Below are 22,879 nucleotides of genomic sequence, written 5' to 3'. Positions count from 1 at the left end.
GACAGCAAAAAGATCCTCCTTAACTACCTTGAGCAAGAAAAGTCTGCACAAAGGAGCTGTGCACAGAAGCTGTCAAGCTTTTAACATCTTCCCTCTCTCCCTTCTATCACTGCCTTTATTTATTGAATCTGCCCAGGTACATTCATTAGAATCAAAGCACACAGAGCTCCTGCAATTAGCACACGCAATGAAACTGAACCCAGGAGCCTCGGCCTCCAATGACTGCAAGGCAAATCTGTTCACCCGCAGTTTAAGAAAACAATGCTCTCCCCAGTTCTTGAAATGCTGTCTGCACCTGGACATTGAGAGCCCAGGAACACAGACGGGCTTTCCAATCATCATTAAGGTGAACAGAAAATGTCATTAAAGCTTAATTTTGAAAACAGTGCTAGACAGGCCAAGGCTGCACTAAAAGCATACCTAATGACAGCAGGCGAGTCAGACAAGTGCCTCTGCAGTGCTGATTCTCCCCACAGCCACCCCCCAACAAGTGCAGTGACATGCATACGGTGAGACAGCAGACTCTAATGAGTCATTATAGCCCAACCAGCAATTAAGATGTTACTGAAACAATTAAAAATTACTAGAAGTTGTCACATTAGGCAACAAAATACCTTCTCAAAGATCTCAATCAGCAATGCCTGCTTCAAGTGGTCTTTGTGTGACTCTTTAAGTATTGCACTTGACCAAAAAAAGGTTTCTACTTCAAAGAACCAGCTTTCCAAGGCTCTGCACCGTAACAAAGCTGAGCAGGCACAGTACCTAAATTAGCATCCCTGCATGTCTACTGGAAAAGCTTCTAAGGTTTGTTCAACATGTGCTCTCCTCTGGCAAGAAATAAGGTTATAGAGCTCTCAGCCATCTTCAGACAACCCACACTTTCAAAGGAAAATACTCCACTTGATTATTTTCTTAGAGAAAACCTAAGAGACTGTTCAGTCTACCAATATGGGATCCAGGTTCACTGCTGCTAAAAACACGGAAGAAAAAATTGTCAGACTACTTGATGACTCCATTTGCATGCATTAGCATGCATTATGAGGTGGAATATTTCCAGGCTTAAAGCAAAACTGCCTTTGTAATAAAGTAAAAAAAAAAATATTCAAGTCTTAATTTTGCAGGATGGTGAGGCGTTTCCACAAAAGGCTGAAGCAATCAGATTTCTGATGCTGGAGACAAAGAATCAGCTTCATATAGAAGCAGTAATGTAATCTGAAGTGACAGTAAAAACAACGAGAGATCATACAAATATCAAGGAAGAGCAAAATGAAATCCAAGCCTTCTGTATGTACTCCACACAGCCTTCAGTCACGACGTTACGCACTTTTGTCATACACAATTCCTTGAGCTGCTCTGGATACAACAGTGTGTGAGTTCAGCATTTCATTATCATGTAATACAGAGAAAGCTTCATTAGAACGCTGCAGTCAGTTATAGCCCGAGGTTTGGGCTTTTTTCTCCTTTATAAAATACCGTGCCCAAAACATCTCACAATCTCTTTGCAATCATGGTGAAGTACAGCTGATAAAATTAGACAGGGAATTAGATTATTTTGTGGGATCTACCACCGGAAAAATCTCCATAATTACTCTGCTATGTTTAACCTTCACCGAGTTGGGCGAATGTAATTCACTTAGAACAAATCACTCGGAGCTCCTGGCAAACAATTATTCAAAAAATAAATAAGAAAATCACACATTCATGTAAAGTCTTAAGGAAAAAATGTGTTCACACCACTAAAGACTGTAACACACAGAACAACAGCCTGGAATTAATGCTGCACGTGCAACCTTTGCTTTGCCATTTCCTTACTTTAGGAATGATTAACTATACAACAAGGTTACAGCTTTCTGTAGGCACTCTGTATGCTTGTAACATTTAGTTAAACTGAGCAGCCCTAACATTTGCTGTACTTCAACAGCCTTAATAAGGTATAATGTTGCCCTGGGTCCTTTCAATTGTTTTGTTTTCAGATCTGCCACCTCATTTATGGCTGCGTTTCTTTTTTAATAAACGTTTCTTGTGATTTGTCTTCCGTGCCATATATTCGTCCAGATATAAACTGAGTTCAATAAGATGTGCTGTTGGAGCACATGCTTGTAGAAAGCGGATCCACACAGTGTGCGAAGGCTTCCAAGCAGAAAAGCATTCGAATATTTGAAAGTCAGCGGTCATCTCCCAGAATGTGAAAATCCACCTCAGTAACCACTGCAGGCGAAACCTCACTTCCCAACTTCAGCATGATGAAAGCACAGAATCCCTCCTGCACTTACTGACCAACAGACTCGCACAGCAGGACCCTTAGACAAAAAGGTCACAGAGTTGGCAAAATCTAAGACTTCATCATCCAACACCTCCACTACAGCCTTCGGTATCAGATTAAGTAGGCCATATAGAAGATTGCACTTATTTAAAAATAAATAAATAAATAAACGAAGAGCTTTCTGTAAAGACAATCTCTTTCTGGCAGAGACATTACTCATTCTGAGTTTATAGAGGAAATACAGCTGAAAAAGTAGAATCCACACTGAAATCACTGAACTGCATATGTATGACAGAGCAGGTGTGCATTAGCAATGCCGATCCTAAACTAAACACCCTCTGTATAATAAGTTTATAGCCACGCAAATTCACAGCGGGGTTGATTCCATCTGCTTTGGTCTGAGTCTAGAGGCTTGCTCCATGTTTCGAATCTCCACTTCAGAGCTATAAGGACCAGCACCATAAATTTACACAGAATGGGGTTTAACCTTTTCTTCCTCTTTCCAACCAGGCAGTTTTGCAAAAAGTATTCCATCTCAAGTTTATTAGAATGGCCAGTAAATCAATTCAATGGAAAGCTCTCACAGAATCACCAAATGGTAGAGATTGGAAGGGATCTCAAGAGATCACTGAATTCAACCCCCTGCTAAAGCAGTTCCCTACAGCATGTCGCACAGGTCAGCATCCAGACAGGTCTTGAATATCTCCGTAGAAGGAGACTCCACCACCTCTCTGGGCAGCTGGTTCCAGTGCTCCATCACCCTTACCATAAATATGCTCTTCTGCACGTTGGTATGGAACTTCCTGTGTTCAAGTTTGCTTTCTCAGTGACAGGTCATTGGGAATTTTCAACTTGATATCTAGCAATTTTTATGTCTAAAGTTGTTAATGCATTAACATAGACCTTGAAGGAATAGACCAAGGGTCTGTATGGTGAGGTACCTTCCTTCTCCAAAGCATCAAACAGCAACAACACAATGGTGTAAGCACTTAGAGCCCCTTCAGCTTCTAAAGACAGCCTTCCCCACCTCCAGGCCACTTCAGTCTCTCATGGACTTCTCTGGGTTAAGCAATGAGTTACCAGAAAGTCAGCAGCCCAACTATCACTCATTTCCTTACAATCTTCCCATTAACACATTCTGGAAGGACTCCTCATAGTTAGCTTTACAACAATGCAGACTGTTAGCATTGCATTAAATATACCTACTTCTCATCCAACACTCAGTGCTTCCTCCTTTCTCACTCAAGTTAGTTTGGAAAATATTTTATCACAGTGAACTAATTTCACAATACATTACATTATAGGCTGCCTGTCTAAGCGAGTGTCAACACTGCCATCATTAAAGTTTATTCATATTTGTCCATTAACATAAATCTCATTGCAGTCTTTGGCAGATACTCCATCAAAACTAAACGCCTTCCTTTTTTCTGGCCTTGGATATTTACTTCCAAAAGCCCCAAAGCATTGTAAATCCTTTATGACAATCTGTTTTCCTTAGAACACAAGTTCCTATGCAGATTCTCCTTAAAACTACAGCTTTCTGATAAAACGCTTAGTTTTGATTTACCTGAATTGCCACAGTTAAAAGACTGAAGTACCAAGCACAGTGTTGTGCCTAGCCTATTTAGCAAGGGATAAAAAAGAAAATTAAAAAAATAGGAAGCTACCTAACCATGCTATCGGAGTTCTGTTTCCTGACTTCATAGACATGAGTATAAATGTATACATGTACACGTGCACATTTATGTCTCTTTTGTGTGTGTACAGACAAAAGATGATTTAAGAGCTTCTGGAAGGCAGAAGGTGCCTTGAAACCAGTTCAGATGATAAAGATCTTTTTTTTCCTCCTTGGGATAAAGAAGATACACATTTGTAAGAAATGTCTTTACATAAAAGGGGCTTCAACACAAATCTAATATAATTTGTTACTAAATTAATGGAATATACTAACAAGTTAAGGCACCCATTTTGCTGCAGTCTAACTACAGGCTTCACTCCAACAAAAAGAAGTCTTTATTTGTATTTCTAAAGCTTTTTCAGTTCCTCTATTCAAACTACTAACAGGACAGCCATCAAGGTAAATGGAGTTCAAGAATCCTTGCTGACTGCTGTTTGTATCACTCTGTTGAGCCAGAAGCACAAGTAGCAGGCTCCCTGATCAGGCTGTGCAGAAACTCCAATGAACTCAGAAGCACGCTTCTTCCTATAACTTTATAACACCAGCAAAGCAAGGCAGCTTCACTCACTCATGTTCAGGCAGACCAGAAAGATTCTGCAGTACAGATCAGTTAAATCCACTGTAGTTTTCAGTGTTTGAAACTTTTCATTACTCCTTTCCAGTTCAATCTTGAACAGAAGACGTCACCTGCTTCAAATTAAAGAGGAATATTCCTTTGTCTTTCTGTGCCCAATGAGTACACGCCCAGAGGATGTGGCACCCAACAGGTTCCAAAAACACACAGGCACCTGCAGTTTCTCAGCTCAGCGAGAGGCTTTCCCTGTGAGACACATTAACTCCCTGATGCAGCATGCTGCAGGTCTGTGACTACCAACTGGGGCTCGACAGGGAGCTTGTGCAGCTCAGTTGTTACAGGAGCAGACAAGTGTTTAGTAAAACTGCATATGAGGAATTGCTGCTCTTGTGACCCCTGCTCCTGCCTTACCAGACAGCATCCATGTGGTGATGGGAGGATGCTGTGAAAGATTTTGACCATCCATACCAAGAACTTGACACACAGTTTACAGAGGGATTTTTACCTGCAGCAAATGTCAACTGGAAACCATGCTTGCAACAAAAGAGACACAATGCTAAAAGCTAACACTAAATATTCTGAAAAGTCACGTCATGCATGACTCAAATCGGGCATAATTTAGTACCAAATGCATTTACCAATGTTGTGTCTCTGCTCATAAATTGTAAAATTCCTCACTGAGTTTTGAAAGGAAATTAAGCACTTGGGAAAGCCCTCTGAGGTTACCACAACAATCTGCACAGAAAAGCACCTCAGAGAATTAATGCTGTATCCAGAGTGGGATTTGAAAGTTTGGGCTCTAAGTCGAAGAAGTGAGAAGAAAATAAAACGAGAGCTCTTCAGTTTGTGAGTTTCACTTTCCTTGTGCATCAGATGTGCCATAGCCTACAGAAGGATGGGTAGTGGAGGGGGCAGGCAGCAAGCATTTGTAAGGATATATAAGATGATGTTATGTCAGGAGAAAAACAAATTAAGATCTTACCAGGCATACTTATTCTGACATTTCATCAGATTCAATTGTGCAATTCTAATGAGTGGGAACCATCCTTTCTATGGAAATGATTTCTTATATTTACAGAAATGAATCAAATAAAATCATGTGCCACCAGATTGACATCGATTCAATTTCTCAGAAATATTAGAACCATTTGCCATAACTCACAGCAGCTTGCATTTTCCAGATAAACACTGCTCAAATTACAAGCCTCTACATTTTTTAATTTAAGAGTTGACAAAAAAAAGATATATATCGCTGTTGCTGGTGCTATAATAATGACTTGTACACTCCTTGAGCTTCTCCCTGGTGTAGCCATGCCATAGTCTCATGGCCATCTTCCTTTTACATCAATCTCACCACCATCTTCGGATGACACAGAACAACCAACTACCTGCTTGTCATTTTCTCCTTCTTGGTAGGATTTGTTCTGCTTTTTAAATATGTATATTTTTTTGGCCACGTTGTTTTGAATGAACACACCAAGCAGTGATCATGTGTAGCAGTTTTCACTTAATGCAAACTTGCAAGCCTACGCTCTTCTTGTAAATAGCAATAACTGTAATAGCCTGTTTTAATGTGAAATTACAAGATTCTGTTTTCAACACTGAAGAGTAAGTTCTTAAGAACAAAGGTAGATGCACAGTGGACATCTCATCACAGAAAGAGTAATGTGAGTACGTGTATCTCCATGGAAATAATATGCCATGAAGAAGACACCTTGGATTTTCTGCCGTGTCTTCATCCCCCATAATTGCTTCTCTTACTCCAATGGCAATCTAAAAGTAATTTATTCTTAATAACATTCCTGCTTCAAATAAGATTTCTTGCTTTCAGATATCTGTAAAGTAAGTACCGTGACATTGTTCTACAAGTCTCATGAAATACCTTGTCATAGCACTCAGCCCAGAAACTCCCCAGCATTTGAAAACTTGCATCTGTTTTACTGGTTTAAAATTAAGTAGAAAGCAAATTATGCACTAAGCCAAAATCATTATTCTGGCTCAGTTTCTACATTCCTACTATAACACAGATATATATATGTGTATATATTAGCCATTACTCACTCTTCTGTGATTAGCTCTTCTCCATTTTTTGTCCATCTGACATACGGAGTTGGAAATCCTCCAGCAACACATGGAAAAACCGCATTTTGCCCAGTAACTTTAGTAAGTGAAGATGGCTGCCTCACGAAGACCAAGCTCTGGGGCTCTTCTGGATCTGCAAAAGGTTTTGTAAATGGCAGCAAAGTTATAAGACACAGAATCAGCAAATGATCATAGTAAAAAAAAAAGAAAAACAGCAGAGAAGAAATTAGAATCCTAGTATCATAGAATCGCTAAGGTTGGAAAAGACCCACAGGATCATCCAGTCCGCCCTTCGCCCTTCACCAATGGTTCTCGCTAAACCACGTCCCTCAACACAACATCCAAACGCTCTTTGAACACCACCAGGTTCGGTGACTTCACCACCTCTCTGGGCAGCCCATTCCAGTGCCTGACCACTCTTTCAGAGAAGCAGTATTTCCTAAAGTCCAGCCTGAACCTTCCCTGGTGCAGCTTGAAGCCATTCCCTCTAGTACTATGATTCTATGATTCTAATATCTTCTCTGCCTCTTCACAGGACTGAAGTCTCTTACCTACAGAAAGTTTGCTGCCCTCTCAATCCTCCCACATGAAAAGCTCTTCATCTTTCCCACCAGACAATGCACTGACCACTGTTGAGAATCTGACCCCTCAGGCTCTCCTTGGGAAACAATTTTAGCTAAATACTGAATCCCTGAAACCAAAAATTCCACCAGCTAGTCAAGATTTAGTAATGAGATAGGTCTGACTTTGCCCAGCCAAGCTCTGGCAATCACCCAAGCTGCAAGGCTGGTTGGTAAGGCCCTATGTGTAACAAAATCACTTCCTGCTCTGGGGCTGAAGGCTGTGGGTGCTTAAAATGGCATGATACAAACTCACTATAATCAGCACGGACCACCTTCATCTTGTTTTCAACACAGGAAGATACTCTACAGAAAGCACTTGGACTAGGCCATGCCCAACCTGACCTTCCAGGTGGCTGCCTGAGGCTCTCCTGACAGGCACCAGAAAATGGAATTACTGAAGTAGAAGAGAATCCCAAGCTAAAGCAACAACAAACTAGTCAATTTTCATGCTGAAGTACTATAAACTGTATCTTAAAACAAAAATATACCACTATTTTCCATCTTTGTAATGGTGAAAGAGTTTTGCTTTGGCTTTGATTTGGATGAGTTTTGTTTCTTTACTTATTCTCTCCCCACATCCATTAAGAGCAAGCAAAAGCAAAGTGCATATTTACTCAGTCTTTTACTACAGGAAAAAGCCATTCTGACTGTAAGAACTGAAAACTTATTCACCAATAAAGACCAACCAGCAAATATACTCTGAACTACGCTACCAAAAATAAATACCCCAAACTAAAGGCTATTTTCCAGCACATATCCATGACTCAAAGGGGAATCTTAGGGAGAAAAAACTTCTAAAATCAGCCTTAACTAGATGTGAAACCAATTCATCAAGGGGTTCGGTAACACCCAAGCAGAAGAAAAATGCTGTTTACATCACTGGCTTCTGCAGTAACTTCAGCACACGTCTCGCACCATAATTAGAAGTAAATGAATTCCTAAATACCACATAGAACATTTCTGTAGTTAATTATCCTATCTCCTTCTACTTACCGCTCAAAAAAATCCCTGGTGCTTATGCTGCATTAATTGCTGTATTCTCAGTACTTAGATGTATGTTCATCAACTTGGTCCTAGATAAGCTCCAAAACTGAAAAAGCCCTCGACCTTTAACCAAAAAGTTAGCTTTGGCCACTTAAATGTGAGCAGACCATTCTGTACCCATGCTTAGAGTGATCCTGGATTGTGCCATCTGTCCTCAGGCCCACGCACCAACCATCGTAGTGGTTTTGCCTGCATTCCCCATGAGAGGCATCTAGTCTGCCTGCTCCAAAAATAAAACCATGTGTGAACAAGCGTGCATGCAGGGTAAAAAAAAAAAAAAAAAAAGCACATCTCAGCTTGCCAGTGAGCCATCGTTACTCTGAAGAGAAGCTGGTATGAATCATTGGAGATAGAGAGCTTACTTATCCTTCCAGCTCACAAAAAAGACTTCAGATAGAGGAAGTGGAATTCAAGAATTACAAGATTATTTTCATTAGAATCACAGAATCCTTAGAGTTGGAAGGGACAACTTAAGGTCATCTAGTCTAACTCTCCTGCAATCGACAGGGACATACACAGTTAGATCAGGTTGCCCAGGGCCTGACCCTGAATGTCTCCAAGGATGGGGCATCCACCACATCTCTGGGCAACCTGTGCCAGTGCCTCACCACCCTCACTGTAAAACTTCTTCCTTATATCCAACCTAAATCTCCCTTCCTCTTTAAGCTTGAAGCCATTTCCCCTTGTCCTACCCCAACAGACACTGCTGAAGAGTCTGTACCCTTCTTTCCTGTTGCTTCCCTTTAGACACTGACAGGCCACTCTCAGCTCTCCCTGCAGCCTTCTCTTCTTCATGCTGCACAGCCCCAGCTCTCAGCCTGTCCTCATACAGAGGTGTTCCATCCCTTAGAGCATTTTTGTGGCCTTCCTCTGGACGCGCTCCAACAGCTCAGTGATTGCACAGTGCTGGCTCGTGTCCAGCAGCCATCCACCAGCACCCCCAGGACCTTTTTGGCAGGGCTGCTCTCAATCCTTTCATCCCTCAGTTTGTGTTGGTAATGAGGGTAGCCTTGACCGAGGTGCAGACCTTGCACTTGGCTTTGCTGAACCCCATGAGGTTTTCCTGGGCCCACTGTTCAGCCTGTCTGGGTCCTCCGGGTGGCATCCCATCCCTCGGGCATGCCACCACACCACACAGCTTGGTGTCACTCTTGCACTCCCACCCTTGAAAGTGCCTGCTATTAAGCATCAGAGCTCAGAAATGTGTTCTCCTGCTTGGTGGAGGATGAAAGGCAAACTGAATGCTTGCTACGAGAAAAAGAACACTGCCCATAGATGCAAAACTATATGATGCAAGTGTGTGCTGGACGCATTTCAGAGATTCAAAAGAAGAATAGTGGAGAGGCTTTCAGGCATGTATCAGATAACTTCAAAATGGAATAAAGCAAATGAAGAGCAGATTAATTCAAATCCTACATTCAGATGCATCGCCAACCTAACAATCAATTACGGGGCTACCCAAGATTAAGAAAGCTTTCTGTGCAGCTGTTTAATCCTACTTTAAACAAACAAACCAAAAAATCAAACAAACTAAAAGGAAAGCTTCACAAACTTCATTATCAACGCTTTCAGACTCACGGCAAAGTAAGGAATCAGCATTATTTGTATCCCCTAGATTCAGCCTCCTTTAATAACACATTACAAAACTATACCTAGAGCCACAACAATTCAAAGATCAACACAATATGGAAACTCATTAGAAAATCTTTAATTGCCAAAAGTCAGAAAAATCTTAAGAGTTGCAAGATAAACCCTTTTTCCCCCAGGAAGTGAAGAACTTTATGAAACTAGTTTCTGCTTGAAACATAATTTATTTCCTAAATAAAGCCCAGCAGATGCCTCAACTTTAAAATGGAAACAGTTGCAATTGCATCATGGGGGTATTTTTAAATTGGCACTTAAAAAATAAAAAATAAAAAAAATTACACTGTTGTAAGCAGCAGAAATATTAATTGCAAGGGACCTCTGAAGATGCTTACTGCAACCACCTGCTTCAAAGTCCACTGCTGGCAGTGCTACGTCAGGTGAATCACACTGTTGCCTAGGCTAGCCCTGGAAATCTCCAAAGATGGAAAATTTAGCAACGCACTCTAGCAGTCCTCAATCAGTAAAAATTGCATCGGAATCCCAACAGGGAGAGTAAATCAGAAGAGGCAACATGAAGCTCTGGAAATTATTAAGAAAAGCCATGCAAAACACAAGCCATGTTTCCCTAGTTTGGGAAAGAGCGATTCCCATTCACGTCTTATTCTTGGTCGAGTTTCCAAACTGTGTTAGAGCATCTCATAATACAATAGTGCAGTACTGTCATTAGAAAAAGAATGCACTGAGCGTTGAAGTTTGAGAAATGCACTTCTGTTCTTATTAAAAAAAAAAAAAAAAACTAAACTAAACTAAATATTTCAAAGCAACAGGCAAGTAACAATAGCTAAATGTTACAAAATAATGGCATTTGTGGTCCTCCATTTTTTGGGATCTGGAAACTTCCCAAAAGGGTCTAACATTGTAAGAATCAGAATTTCCCAAATACTGAAATCATTAAAAGTGCTCCAGCTAAGCACCCAAAGAACAAGGGACTAAACAACAATTTCTGCTGGAAAATTCAACAGTATTTTAAAGAAGGGACTGAAGCCTCAGAAACCTACAAATCCCCATCACCTACATGCTAAAAGTCAAATCCTGGTTTGTAACCTGTCACAATGGAACTGCAGCTATGAAATACAGCAGAAATATCTGTATGCCTGACCCATCCTGAAACACTGCAATGAGCTTAGGACAGCGATTACTGATTCTGCTTTTCTGTTGTCCAGCTGCATGATATAGGTTAGTCTTCTCTTACTATGAGAGTGGTGAGATGCTGGAACAGGCTGCCCAGGCAGGCTGTGGATGCCCCATCCCTGGAGGTGTTCAAGGCCAGGTTGGATGAGGCCCTGGGCAGTATTAGATATGGAGGTTGGCGGCCCTGCCTGCAGCAGGAGGGTTGGAGCTTCATGATCCTTGAGGTCCCTTCCAACCCAGACCATTCTATGATTCTATGATTCTCAAGGGCCAAAAAGCTGCAGTTTGAGTGCCTGCAAACACTTTAAGCTATTTGGAAACAAAAGCTTGCATAATGCACCTTATGTCTGACTTTAAACATACAAAAAGGTAACACAGAGGATTTTCACTTGCTCCTTTCTGTAAGTACTCTTGTAAATGTAAGTTTGTTTGCTTTTATCATAGAATCATAGAATCACCAAGGTTGGAAAAAACCCACAGGATCACCCAGTCCAACCATCCACCCATCACCAATAGTGACCTTTCCTACTGGTATGGCTAATTTTTATTTATTCAAACAAACAAACAAACAAGACAGATTAATACCTGGAAGAATTTTGAGCTCTGCCTCCTCACTGTATTTGGGGGTCCCACCACTTTCAATGACGCAGCGATAGAATCCTCCATCTGTATCGGTAGCGTTACCAATAAGAAGCGCTCCGCTCGGCAGCTTAAAGACACGGTCATCCAGGGAGAGGGGCTGCCGGTCCTGCTCCCACCTCACAAACGGCGCGAGGTCAACGTTCACTTCGCAGTTCAGGATTGCACTGTTTCCTTTATAGACAGACGATAGCTCCGGCTGGCTGGTGAACCTGGGAAGACCTGCCAATAGGAAGCACAGAAGTTAGAGAAGTGACGAGAATTACTGAAGGTCACATCCAAGCTTTGAAGCCCAAATGAAGATTCATCAATATTCTTCTCCCAAAAAAAAGAAAAAATTAAGTTGCTCTCCAACCCTAAAAATCTTTAAAGGCATTGGGACGTGGTAACAAGGAACAGATGATGCTGTGGAAAAGGTGACTTCGTGTATGCCTTCCACTGAAGTTTACAGGCAACATCTTAATTTACCACCTACTGGAGTACTTACAAATTGTTCTTTTCCCCCTGTGTTTTTAGGCTTCCACTACCAAAATTAGCAGTTAGGAATCTAATTTGAAAAATTATTTTGTAAAACTTTTACCAGCTGTGTGTAAGTCATGGTTTGCCTTCAGTGTAATTTAACCAGGCCACAGAAAGAAGCCTGAGGGCACTGAAGGGCCAAATCTCATTGAAATTCAATGGGAAAAATGATATCCCTTGAAGATCTCAGCTCCCAGAAGCCTTAATTACAGTACCGTAAGGTAAAATTGCATTTTTCCGTAAGAAAATCTTGACCTTTTACACATGAGTACAGTTGAAGATCAATTCTCTTTCCAAGACAAAGCTACAGCCACAACACCACAGCAGCAGCTCTGTGCACAGAACACCTTCACCCCCACGCCAATCTCCCACAAAGGATACCCAGCAGAACCTCCAAGAGGAAGACTCGGGGCCTCCAAAAGGCTCAGCCTTCACTTCAGGTGCCCATGTGCTGGTAAAGACAGTGGCTACCATGAGGAGAAGCAGCCCCTCAGCTGCCTGACTGCAGCAACAGTCCCTAAATAAGTCTTTCGGTTAACTGTAACTCACATTTAAGATTAATATTGCCAAAGAAACAGCCTGTCAAAAATATCGACATTTTACTTTCCCTTCTCCCTCCCTGCTTCAAGCTGATTTTATGCCTTTTCCTTTCAAGTCACCGCACTGTGCACCCTCAGTGCAGGAGATGGAAAGTGGGACCGAGACGCACGAATTGGAGCATCCAAGCACAACCACTCAGACCAGGGAAGCAGATATTAAAACATCTATGTGTAGAAAAAAAATACTGCCTGGTTCCTCAATGTGAAGACAAAGAAAAGGGACGGGCAAGGGACCACTCTCTGTTCCCTTCACTCCCTAGAAAAGTACTTTACGATCCAAAGCCTGTCAGTTACATACTGCTGCTCAAACCTTACACTTCATCCCCTGCATTTGTCTATACTCACCAACCTCCACTGTGGGAGAACCATCTCATGTCAATATACACAATTTTCCCACCTGAAAGAATAACACTTTTTGCTTGGACAGTAGAACTCTTCATTATTACCACCCATTTAAGTACAAATTTTAACACATATTTTTCACACAACTTTAGCATCTATATTTTCTATTAAAAAAAAATGAAACTGAACCAGGCCAAAGGCACTAACTCCAGTGTTCTGCAATCAAAGCCAGCCACACGAGACATTTATCTGAGATTACTTTTGGAGCAACCTACATAAAACGTATACAACTGGTGGGAGGTGAGGAGAGGGCATAATAAAACAGATTTGAGAATATCTGCACAGAGTGCTACTACTTTGCATTTCCAACATCTGGATCACCTCTGTTTAGGCATGTAACTGCTCCCTCACACAGCTTCACCTCCAAACGTTCCTCACTTCCCCCCTCTCGGAGAACCCTTTGGAGTCTCCTCCCACAGCTTCTCAGAGAAGAAAAGTTTCTCATTTCCACTCCTCATGTATTTATAACCAACTTCAAGTCCTTTGATCTTGACCTTGTTTTAATATTAATTATTTTGCATCCTTGATATTTGATATTTACCCATCACTCCCACCCTCTACAGATGAATAGAAACCTTGGCTTCTTTCAGCTCTTCCTCTGCTCAGTTAATGAAGCTACCATCTTTGGTTTCTTCTCCTCATTCCCACAGCCATGCTAAGTTTGCTCCCGTTAAAGACTCACAATCGTTGCAGTAGGCAGGAACCCCATCAGAGCAGGTTCAGCTACATGGACAGAGGGGGTTATTCAGGGATTTTTCCACTCATATTCCACTAATTCTCATGGACAGACACTGCACAACCTCTTGGGCAACTTGTTGCGGAACTGCTCGTCTTCACAGTGAAATACTTTCTCCTCAAACTCAGTGTGAAGCTCCTTTGCTTCGAGTGGTACCCACCACCACAGCACCCACAGAACAAGAGACCACAAATCAAAACGCCTGTTGTCATTGGGTGTTTGATCACAGACATCCAACTTCATACCACAATATTCCTTCTGAGTCTCCTGCAAATATCTTCCCAATGCATTTAGTTCTCTCTTCCCAATCACTTTAGTTCTCTGCACTTCAGCAGACTGTCATCTCACAATCAACCAATATCAGACTTGTTCCCTCTGTAAAATGACCAATCTTTGTCTCAATATCGATGACACTGCTGCACCTGCACGACTTTGCACACTGTGCTACTGAGCTCCACCACTGTTCACTCCATAACATCCTTTCATTCTTCCTGTGAGACTAAGGAGGCTTCAGCAAGTGTAACAAAATCTCCCCAGTTTGTTATGCTTGCAAACTTCATAGCCGTGTTCTTCATTTTTACACCAAAACATGTAATGGGGATGTTAAACATTACCTTCCCTCCGCCTTGTCTCTGAGGCATCTCTCCATTCTGTAATTTCCCTCTTAATATGAACCATTCCATTTTCATAACTATCTCAGATTCTTATCAAATTCAATAGCCACATTCCAATTTCCATTCTTTTGACCTTTTATAATATCTAACAGGCTAGCGTATCAAAAGTCTGTGCTCCAGCATGCCCATCGTATTATGCAGCTCTAAGCCATCAATTGCTTCATCAAGAGACCTAGATGTAAACCACTGTCAAAAGTCACGGTACAGTTTAGCCTTCTTTCCATTTTCCTCCATCTTAATTAGCCTAGCCTTCAAAATCACCCTAGAAAGGGCACAGTGTTGGGATCAGACTAATTGGTCTAAGGCTCACCTCTTCCCTTTTGGGACACATGCTCTACATCAGTTACTCTTCAAGAAGAATGTACCAGCCCTGAATTCACGCCTCATTAGAAATCTTTACCAACAGACCTGCAAATTAAGCCAGTTCTTTCTTACAGACTGGAAAAGAGATCCGAACCTTCTCATTCTGTCAGAGCTGCTGCCATTTCCTCACCCTGCACAACCAGCACTTGTACAGTCGTTACATCAGCAACCTATGGAACACATGAGAATGTTACTGGAAGACAAAAGCCCTGCAATTTCTAACATGAAGTCCAATTATACATTCTTTTAAATCCCTTATTAGCACTGCTTACTTTTTGGGCAACTGTCTGTTCTGTTGTGGGCAGGTTCTTTATTAAGGTTAAATAGGCTTTACTTCAGATGGTTTCGTTACTCAGCAGCAACGAACTCACAGTTCATTTTCCAGGTCACCTTAAACACCGGTAAAATCTTTATTTGATCGTACGTGGTATGGTTTTATGACATATAATTTTAACCTAGGTCATAATTTTGTCTCAAGAGTAATTTTCTCATTCCATCATTATTTGCAATTTGTACTGCCTAGAAGTCTCCGTTGTGTAGGAGGACCCTTTTGCTTTAACCAAAGACAACCACAAAACATTAATGATGTATTATAAAATGTTCTAAATATAAGTCTTAATTAAATTAACTCTGAGACCTGTTTATAAGTGCAGTAAGAGGCCCAGAGTACTGGCATACCTTCTCGTAGCAGCACACTCCCAGAAATACCCTGCTCTCAGTCCTTCAGTTAAAGAGCTTTTCTTTTCCACTCTCGCATACCAGCCCAGTTCCTTGTAACCCTGCATTTCTCCAACTCCATAGTTTTAAAATGCATTACCACGAAAGCTAATTCAGTCTATTTAAATTAGAAACACCTTTAAAACTATTTTTCAAAGTTAAATTTAAAAAGATACATTTTTCCCATAATGATTTCTAATTCCCAGTCACTTCAATCAACATGACAAAGCAGGATGATCTATTATAATGAAAATTAGTTAGACTTCTGATGAGAAAAGAGCACCCATTCTTCACACACATGTTGCAAGGCATTCATTCAGATGGAGATATTACTCCATCACTTACTGAATGAATGTAATGATAAATGATACTTTGGAGTTCTGATATTAAAGATAATTTTTACATGTTTGTATGTACATTAATCATCCGACAGCAGCACAAATGTATTATGATCGATTTTAGGACGCTGAAGGAGAATATTTCTGACCAAACAGGAATGTGGTTTCATAAACTCAATTTGGGAGGATGATTTTCCACTTGGAACGTTCTCTAAAAACTGGCAGGAGAACACGTGAGCAATCGTGTGATTCTCACATGCATACAGCAGAAATCATGTGTGGCACCACTTCAGATTTTGCACTAGGACAATGCCAATGGGGGCACGGGGGGGGGGGGAGCAACTCCAGCCCTATTTTCTCCTTCCCTTTTGTCTCTACCTCACCAAAAGACCAAAGCAACGGTAGGAATGTGAATGAACAATCTACTTAATGCAAATTCGTTCCATTCAGACTGTATTCCCAGCCTAAGCATTGCTGAGATTTGTGGCCCATTGTCTTGATCTCTGAAAAAGCAGCGCAGTGCCTGGAAGAGCAATAACTCCCCTGCTCCTGGAAAACACAGATGGTGAAAATTCTGGCTGTAGTCTGCTGCCTTCAGTAGAGCCAGTATTTCATCTCCTGTATTTTCCAGAAGAGGAATTCATTACACTGAGCCAGATGCTTATCTGGGTTCAGCAGTCCCTCTGCAACCACGGACAGTGCCAATCATTTTCAAGAAGGCTGAAAGGAAAAAAAGGTCCATAATCAACAGTTACTCAACTACTTGCTCACGCAACATGCTCCCTAGCTTGAGAGTAAATGCTCCCTTTCTTCCTGCGTGCTGTCAGCAGCCAGTAAATGTCCAGTTTTATTTGATGTAGATGCTATTGCCATGCACACGTTTAATCCTCTTTAGAATCCTACTAACCTTTTGGCACCAATCTTGCCCAAGCAAGACTGCAAAACAGAAGTAAGAAAAAAAGAAACCAACTTGCTCTTCTCAAGAGCAACTGAAGGCTGCAGAGGAGTTCCCTCCTGCCCTTCCTGTGGCAGGTTTGTATACCTTTACCCACATGGGTACAATCTCAGCAGATCAAATCCACAAAGGTATTTTCATCATGTGCTCGAGCTCCTCTATTGCTACTCTACAGACTGGAATTGAACACAGTACTTTGTGTAAGAACTGAACAATTTTAAATAAAACACTCAACTTTACACCTTTATGCAGTTACATGTCTCACCAAGCCTGTTTCAAACTTTTTATGGCATCCACATGCTCTCAGCAAGTTTCCCCTGATTATTTCTACTGTAGTATGGAAAAAGCAGAACAAGGAGCAGCCACAAGCTCTCCCAAGCTGCTGCATCCCAAATACCCCCCAGGAAAACCTCTGCTGTTCATAACTCATTTGACTTTCTCTCGCCTTACCCAAGCCTTACCCAGCTTCAGCAGTACTGCCTCCAAATCTCACCGCTAGCAGCTTGCAAATCACAACTCTTACGTATTCCTCTGCTCTGCTCAGACACAAAGAGACAGATTTATTAAACAAACGACGATTTAAGAAATTTTCATTTCTTCTCCCATTCTCTTTTCCCCTATTCAAATCTGAACTCATGGCAAATTGATAACTCTGCTACTACTCTGCTTATTAAAAAAGCCTCTTGGGAAACGCAGTGATTTTAGCAACAGCAGTAGGTGGAGGAGGATAGCAACATGAGACCCTATTGTTAAAATCGCCACAACATCTGTTATCCTCCAGCAAAGCCGCGGATCTTCAAGATGCCGCATATTTTGTTCGAGCATCAGCTTCGCACCCAAACCCTGTTAAAAAATTAATAAGTCCAGCCATCTGTGGACACTTCATTAAATTATTACAGCTCTTTTCTTCCCCTTTGCTTACAGATTATTCAGCATCATTTGTCTGAGTGGCAGAGGTGTGAAATGCTTTAAAATACACTTTTGTTAACAGGAGGCACTCCCTCAATCTCTCCAGCAAACACCTCAGGCTTCATAATTACAAAACATCCATGGAGAACAGTAGTCCAGCATTACCTGAATTAAGACTTGATGTTTTTATATGGAGTATTCTTAGAATTGGAAACAAAAGAAGAAAATTTGCTGTCTTCATTGGCTAACCTAAAGCAAGAAGCATGTGGGATAGAAAACAGAAATGAGAAATTTCAGCTCACTCTCAGAATTCTGACCATCAGAGGCAGCCCTGGTGGCATGCTTAACTTGCCTGGTACCGATTTAAAAAGGTATGGCTTGACCAGAATTGAATAAGGAGGGGAAAAAGGAGAGAATGTCACTCTAGATAACAACATAAACACAGATGTACCTATACACATATAATGTACGTACATGCAGAGTTGTGGTATATTAGACATGTTTTGAACAGGCAATTGAACTAGAGATCTCCTCAGGTCCCTTCCAGGCTCGGCTATCCTATGATAGTACAGCTCAAGGAAACTAGACAGAAAGTCAGAGCAAAATGGATCACATCTGGAGCAGAGGGTCTGCTTATATGAATTTCTTCAGGTTGCCATTAAGCCTCTCAGATTTGGATTTGAGCTTTGCCAGGAATTAATAAAAATATATGCACCAAATTTTAAGAAGATACTTTGACTTGTAAAATGCATCTAAATACTCCAAAAGTGTTTATACAAATTGTCGTTTACATATTAAGTAATATCATTTTGCTAAGTCTGACATAATGGAAGACCAAACTGAAATACAAGAGCATAAGAACATAACCATGTGGACTGTAGAGAAAACTGTCACTTTACATCACTTCAATGCATGATGGTACTACAGATCAATTCTGATTTCAAAGCAGAACACTAAGGGTACCTTCTGACCTCAGCCCACAGCTGGAAACAAGGAAATAAGATCTAACTCCTTAAGAAAGTACAGCAGCTCTTTGCACTCTAACCAGGAGACAACCTCATGTGTCAGCTGACTACTCCAAGGAAAGCTTGATGAACAGAAATGGTACAACATGCAAGAAGATAATCCTAGTGAAATTACTCGACTTGTGACTGGCAGCAAAATATTGAGCAAGAGAGAGGTCAGGTGACTACGAGTCACTTTATGGTGCTACTTTGCCAAACACATCCTTTGACAGAAGTCCCGTGGATAATGAAATATTAAAATGGATCAAGAAACAAAGAGCAGACATGCCGTACATCCTGATAGCATATCCACTGGAGCACTGGCTCCCAACAAAACTGGGAGCGTATGTCCACTGGGCTCTGCACCTGATGTGATGCTACAGACTGCAGCTCCGGCAACAGCAGGAGGGCATTCTATGGGCAGGTAAAGCTGGCTCTGAGCGGGGACGTACCCCTGGTGCCTGCATGTTCACAATGAAAGGCTGTGAGAATGAAGAGGTTTTGAGCTGGAAGGAAAAAGTCAAGGAGGCTGCCAGCATCAATGATCTCGTACTGAAAATGTATTTATCGCGGCTCAAACACAGCTGTCCTTTCTGAGCTGTAGAAGTCTGTTCAGCAGCAGGCCACAAACCAGAACGAGGATCAGCCAGCCTCACAGTGCTTGTAAGACTGCTCTGCAACCGCCAACACTAAGAAACATGGAAGTAGACATTTTGAAGGCATAGAAATGAAGGGAGAGGGTACAACCAATGAAATAAGTCATTCGATACTATCCTAACAGAAAGGACAATAAGGAAGGCACTGCAGGATTTTAAGAGACACTAAGGCAGTGTATGCAGATTACCACCTCATTTAAGAAACCTCAGGTCTTGAGCAACTGAAGATCTTAGATAAAAACACCACATGCTCACAATTCTTCCTAAAACAAAATCAATAGCTATAACAAAAGAAGAATAAGATCTGAGTATCGCGGTGAAAGAGAAGAGCTTGACAGGTTAAATAATTTCATATCCAAGTGAGGCTAGCAATTACAAAAGCTTATGTGAACAAGCTATTCGAAGAAGATTAACGCACAGAACTAAAGGGAAGATCAGTAGAACTTTTGCAGGCAACTCTGCAGACTGTCAGAGGCAGCAGGTGCCTGAAGAAAGACATGTAGAGATAGGAAAGAAACTAAAAAATTCACAGAAAAAATACGGAGTTAACAAATAGCAAAAAGACTGACACACCGCGAGACAAGCGCAGCAGGAGGAAGAACCTGAATGTAAAGCCCTCAGCTGAACGAGAGGATGCCTACAGATGTGCATGGCAGAAAGGAGAAGGAACACTACAAATATATATATGTAACTAGCAGATTATGTACCAGAACTGTTGATCAGTCGCAGGGATCAGGATAAAAACCACAAAGATGTGGATTAACGCACCACTGATCCCTGAATCATGGACAGCTGCTAGCAATTAAGCTCATCATATCAGAGAGAATTCTGTAAAGGTCTCTACCTAATAAAGCCTCTCTTGGCTCCATTTTTAATGTGTTCAATTTCAGAAAAGTTACAGAAGAGCAGAATGACGGTGTATCTAATCCAGGAACCAGCAGGTATCAAAGAGGGATGGGCAGCAACCATACAGAGACCTACACATTGAGAAACGTTTCCCCTCGCTGCCCCTGAAGAAAAGGGGAATAATAACGTATGCAAAGAGGGAAGGTGGCTTTGTTTTTCTTTATTTCCAGTGTGAGCACGTGAATAATGAGACATGCCCTATACTTTAGGAACATCACCAACGCCTCAGCATCACTGAAATCAGCCAGACGCACAGTTCCATGAGTAATTTCTTACTAAATATCTATTCCTCCATTTTCCTTCATTTGCACTGTCACTAAGCTTCCTTCTGAATTTCTACCGTGAAAAAAACCACACAATTTATTATATACATACCTGTCCTGTCCTCGTTCCTAGCCATAACTGCCTTTGTCAGCTTGCATTTGGGTAGGTGTGACAGTACAAGTTCTTAACATTTTCCAAATGCAATGCTCAGTTGATCTAAAGTCTGAACAATGCCACTGTAGAGATCCATCACCTTCAGTCTGTCAGAGTAAAGCTGAAATATCTTTTTGAATCCCCTACTTTAAGATACAGTTAGAAAAGAATACAGGCTGCATATGTAACTATCGCTTGCCTGACACTTTGGGATTTGGAGTGAGCAATCTCTGCAGAACTTGTCAAACAGAATTACAAAAGGGATTGCTGGTGCTGACACACAGAACATAAATAAGGAGAAATATACATTTGAGTGAAAATATTAACAAATGAGAAGGCCAATGTAAACAACATCCATCCAACCTTCTTGTTCAGGGTGCTGATGAATCATCAATACGCTCTCCATTTCCATTTCGTACAAGCATACAGAATCATTCATCAACAGCTCATCTACTATAAGCCCTAGTGATTTTAGAAAAACAAAATCTAGGAGCAAAGCTCCCTTCCACAGCACTCATGCTTCCCTAGAGATCAGCCATACTGTCTTCTATATTTTCAAAAGCATAGATCAAGATTTGAATGGGTACTGCAATCCATTATAAATCCAACTTTTTTGCATCAAGATATGTATTATTTTATAAAGTACATAAATATAAAGCCAACTTTGTCCACTAACCAGTGCTAAAGGATACTTTCTTCGCTAATTACAAGGCTAATCCTTAACAGTCTAAATTGTCAACGGGTAAACTGATAAAAACTAATCTTCCAGGTTTAAATGGATTGCTGAATTTAAGAGAGTGCCTAATTAAGAGAATAATCCTAATAGTCGTAACGAATGACCAGAGGCTTTAAAGGTTTTGGCACTGTGCGTTCGAGACCCACAAAGATCAGCTCCCACAGCCACCTTCAGCAGGACAGACCACCAGCAAGGAGACCTCCATCATGAGTGGGCTGGATAGCTGGCAGCAGGAGTTGATGTTCCCCCATCTGGCCTTCTTCCTCCATCTTCTCATCTACGGAAAGGATCTGCAATCCCTCCCCTTTTCTGAGCAGGCTCAGTTTCATTGCATTCACCATTTCTAGAAAATAAATGCTGGTTTGGCATTTTTGTACTGAATAGTACTATCTAATTGCTATTAAAGAAGAATTCAGAATGAGATAGGAGGTACAACAACCGTCCCGTTTCTACAACCAGCTGGCAGAATCTGTCTATACAATGCAGTTTAGTAAGAACTACCCATCTCATTTACCCATCCTTGAAATGAAATGCATTTTTATCTAAGATCGTTTATAGAATGAAATGGAAAAAAAAAAAAGCAGATACTTTTTTCCACATAAAACACAGTTTTGCAAGGAAAAATTATCACCTGTGTCATTTAGTTTTATTTGTTAAGTGCTCTTAAGCACTCTCCACTGAAGTGTCTATGCTCCTAGGTTATTTCCAATTCAAAGAGACAGAAAGCTCTTTATGCATGAAGAGAAAGCCTCTCCTTCCCCTCCTCTTTTGAGGGAAATATGCTATAGTGCTGAGGAAAAAAACCAAGAAAGTGGAGCAGTTCCTAACTGCACCCCCAAGGAGCTGGAAGAAGCACACAGCGTATCTGCTCAGCACTGCCTATGCTTCTCTTGCCCTTCAGGAACGTCACACACGTGCAACCCAGCAAAACAAAGCACTTAAGATACAATCTTCGCAGCACCAGGCCCCAGCAGCCTGCACACCGCCAGGCGCTCCCAGCTCGGGAGCTCAGAGATTCTTGTTGGCCTTAGCTGCACCTCCTGAGTCCCATCCAAACGCCAAATGGATGCAAGACTTCTTTTGCTCCTACATGGTCTTCCTCTTTCACAGCATCTTATGTTACAAAAAGTTATCTAGATTTATTGAAGACAAATTGTCTTTTTACCCACTGAGGAAAGGGCCAAGCATGGAGGTCCTTCCTGTAGTCAAATGGTGCAATCAGCAACAGAAGCACACTCATGTACCAGCATCTCCTGGCTCAAAATCC

At 41.3% G+C, this 22,879-nt stretch overlaps 1 protein-coding gene across 29 annotated transcripts in view; it reads right to left on the bottom strand.

Moving 5' to 3' along the window:
• Window positions 1–22,879, bottom strand: part of NEO1 (neogenin 1) — a 279,790-nt gene that overhangs the window by 99,883 nt on the left and 157,028 nt on the right. For all 29 annotated transcript variants that reach the window (XM_040706582.2, XM_046898900.1, XM_046898908.1 and 26 more), the window contains 2 exons: window positions 11,628–11,903; window positions 6,577–6,730 (listed from right to left, as the gene is read on the bottom strand). In XM_040706582.2, coding sequence (XP_040562516.1) covers window positions 6,577–6,730; window positions 11,628–11,903 — 430 coding nt within the window. The remainder of the gene's footprint in view (window positions 1–6,576; window positions 6,731–11,627; window positions 11,904–22,879) is intronic.

This window comes from Gallus gallus, chromosome 10, assembly GCF_016699485.2.
Source record: "Gallus gallus isolate bGalGal1 chromosome 10, bGalGal1.mat.broiler.GRCg7b, whole genome shotgun sequence".
NCBI lineage: Eukaryota > Metazoa > Chordata > Aves > Galliformes > Phasianidae > Gallus > Gallus gallus.
This window is presented reverse-complemented; position numbering and strand designations above follow the sequence as displayed.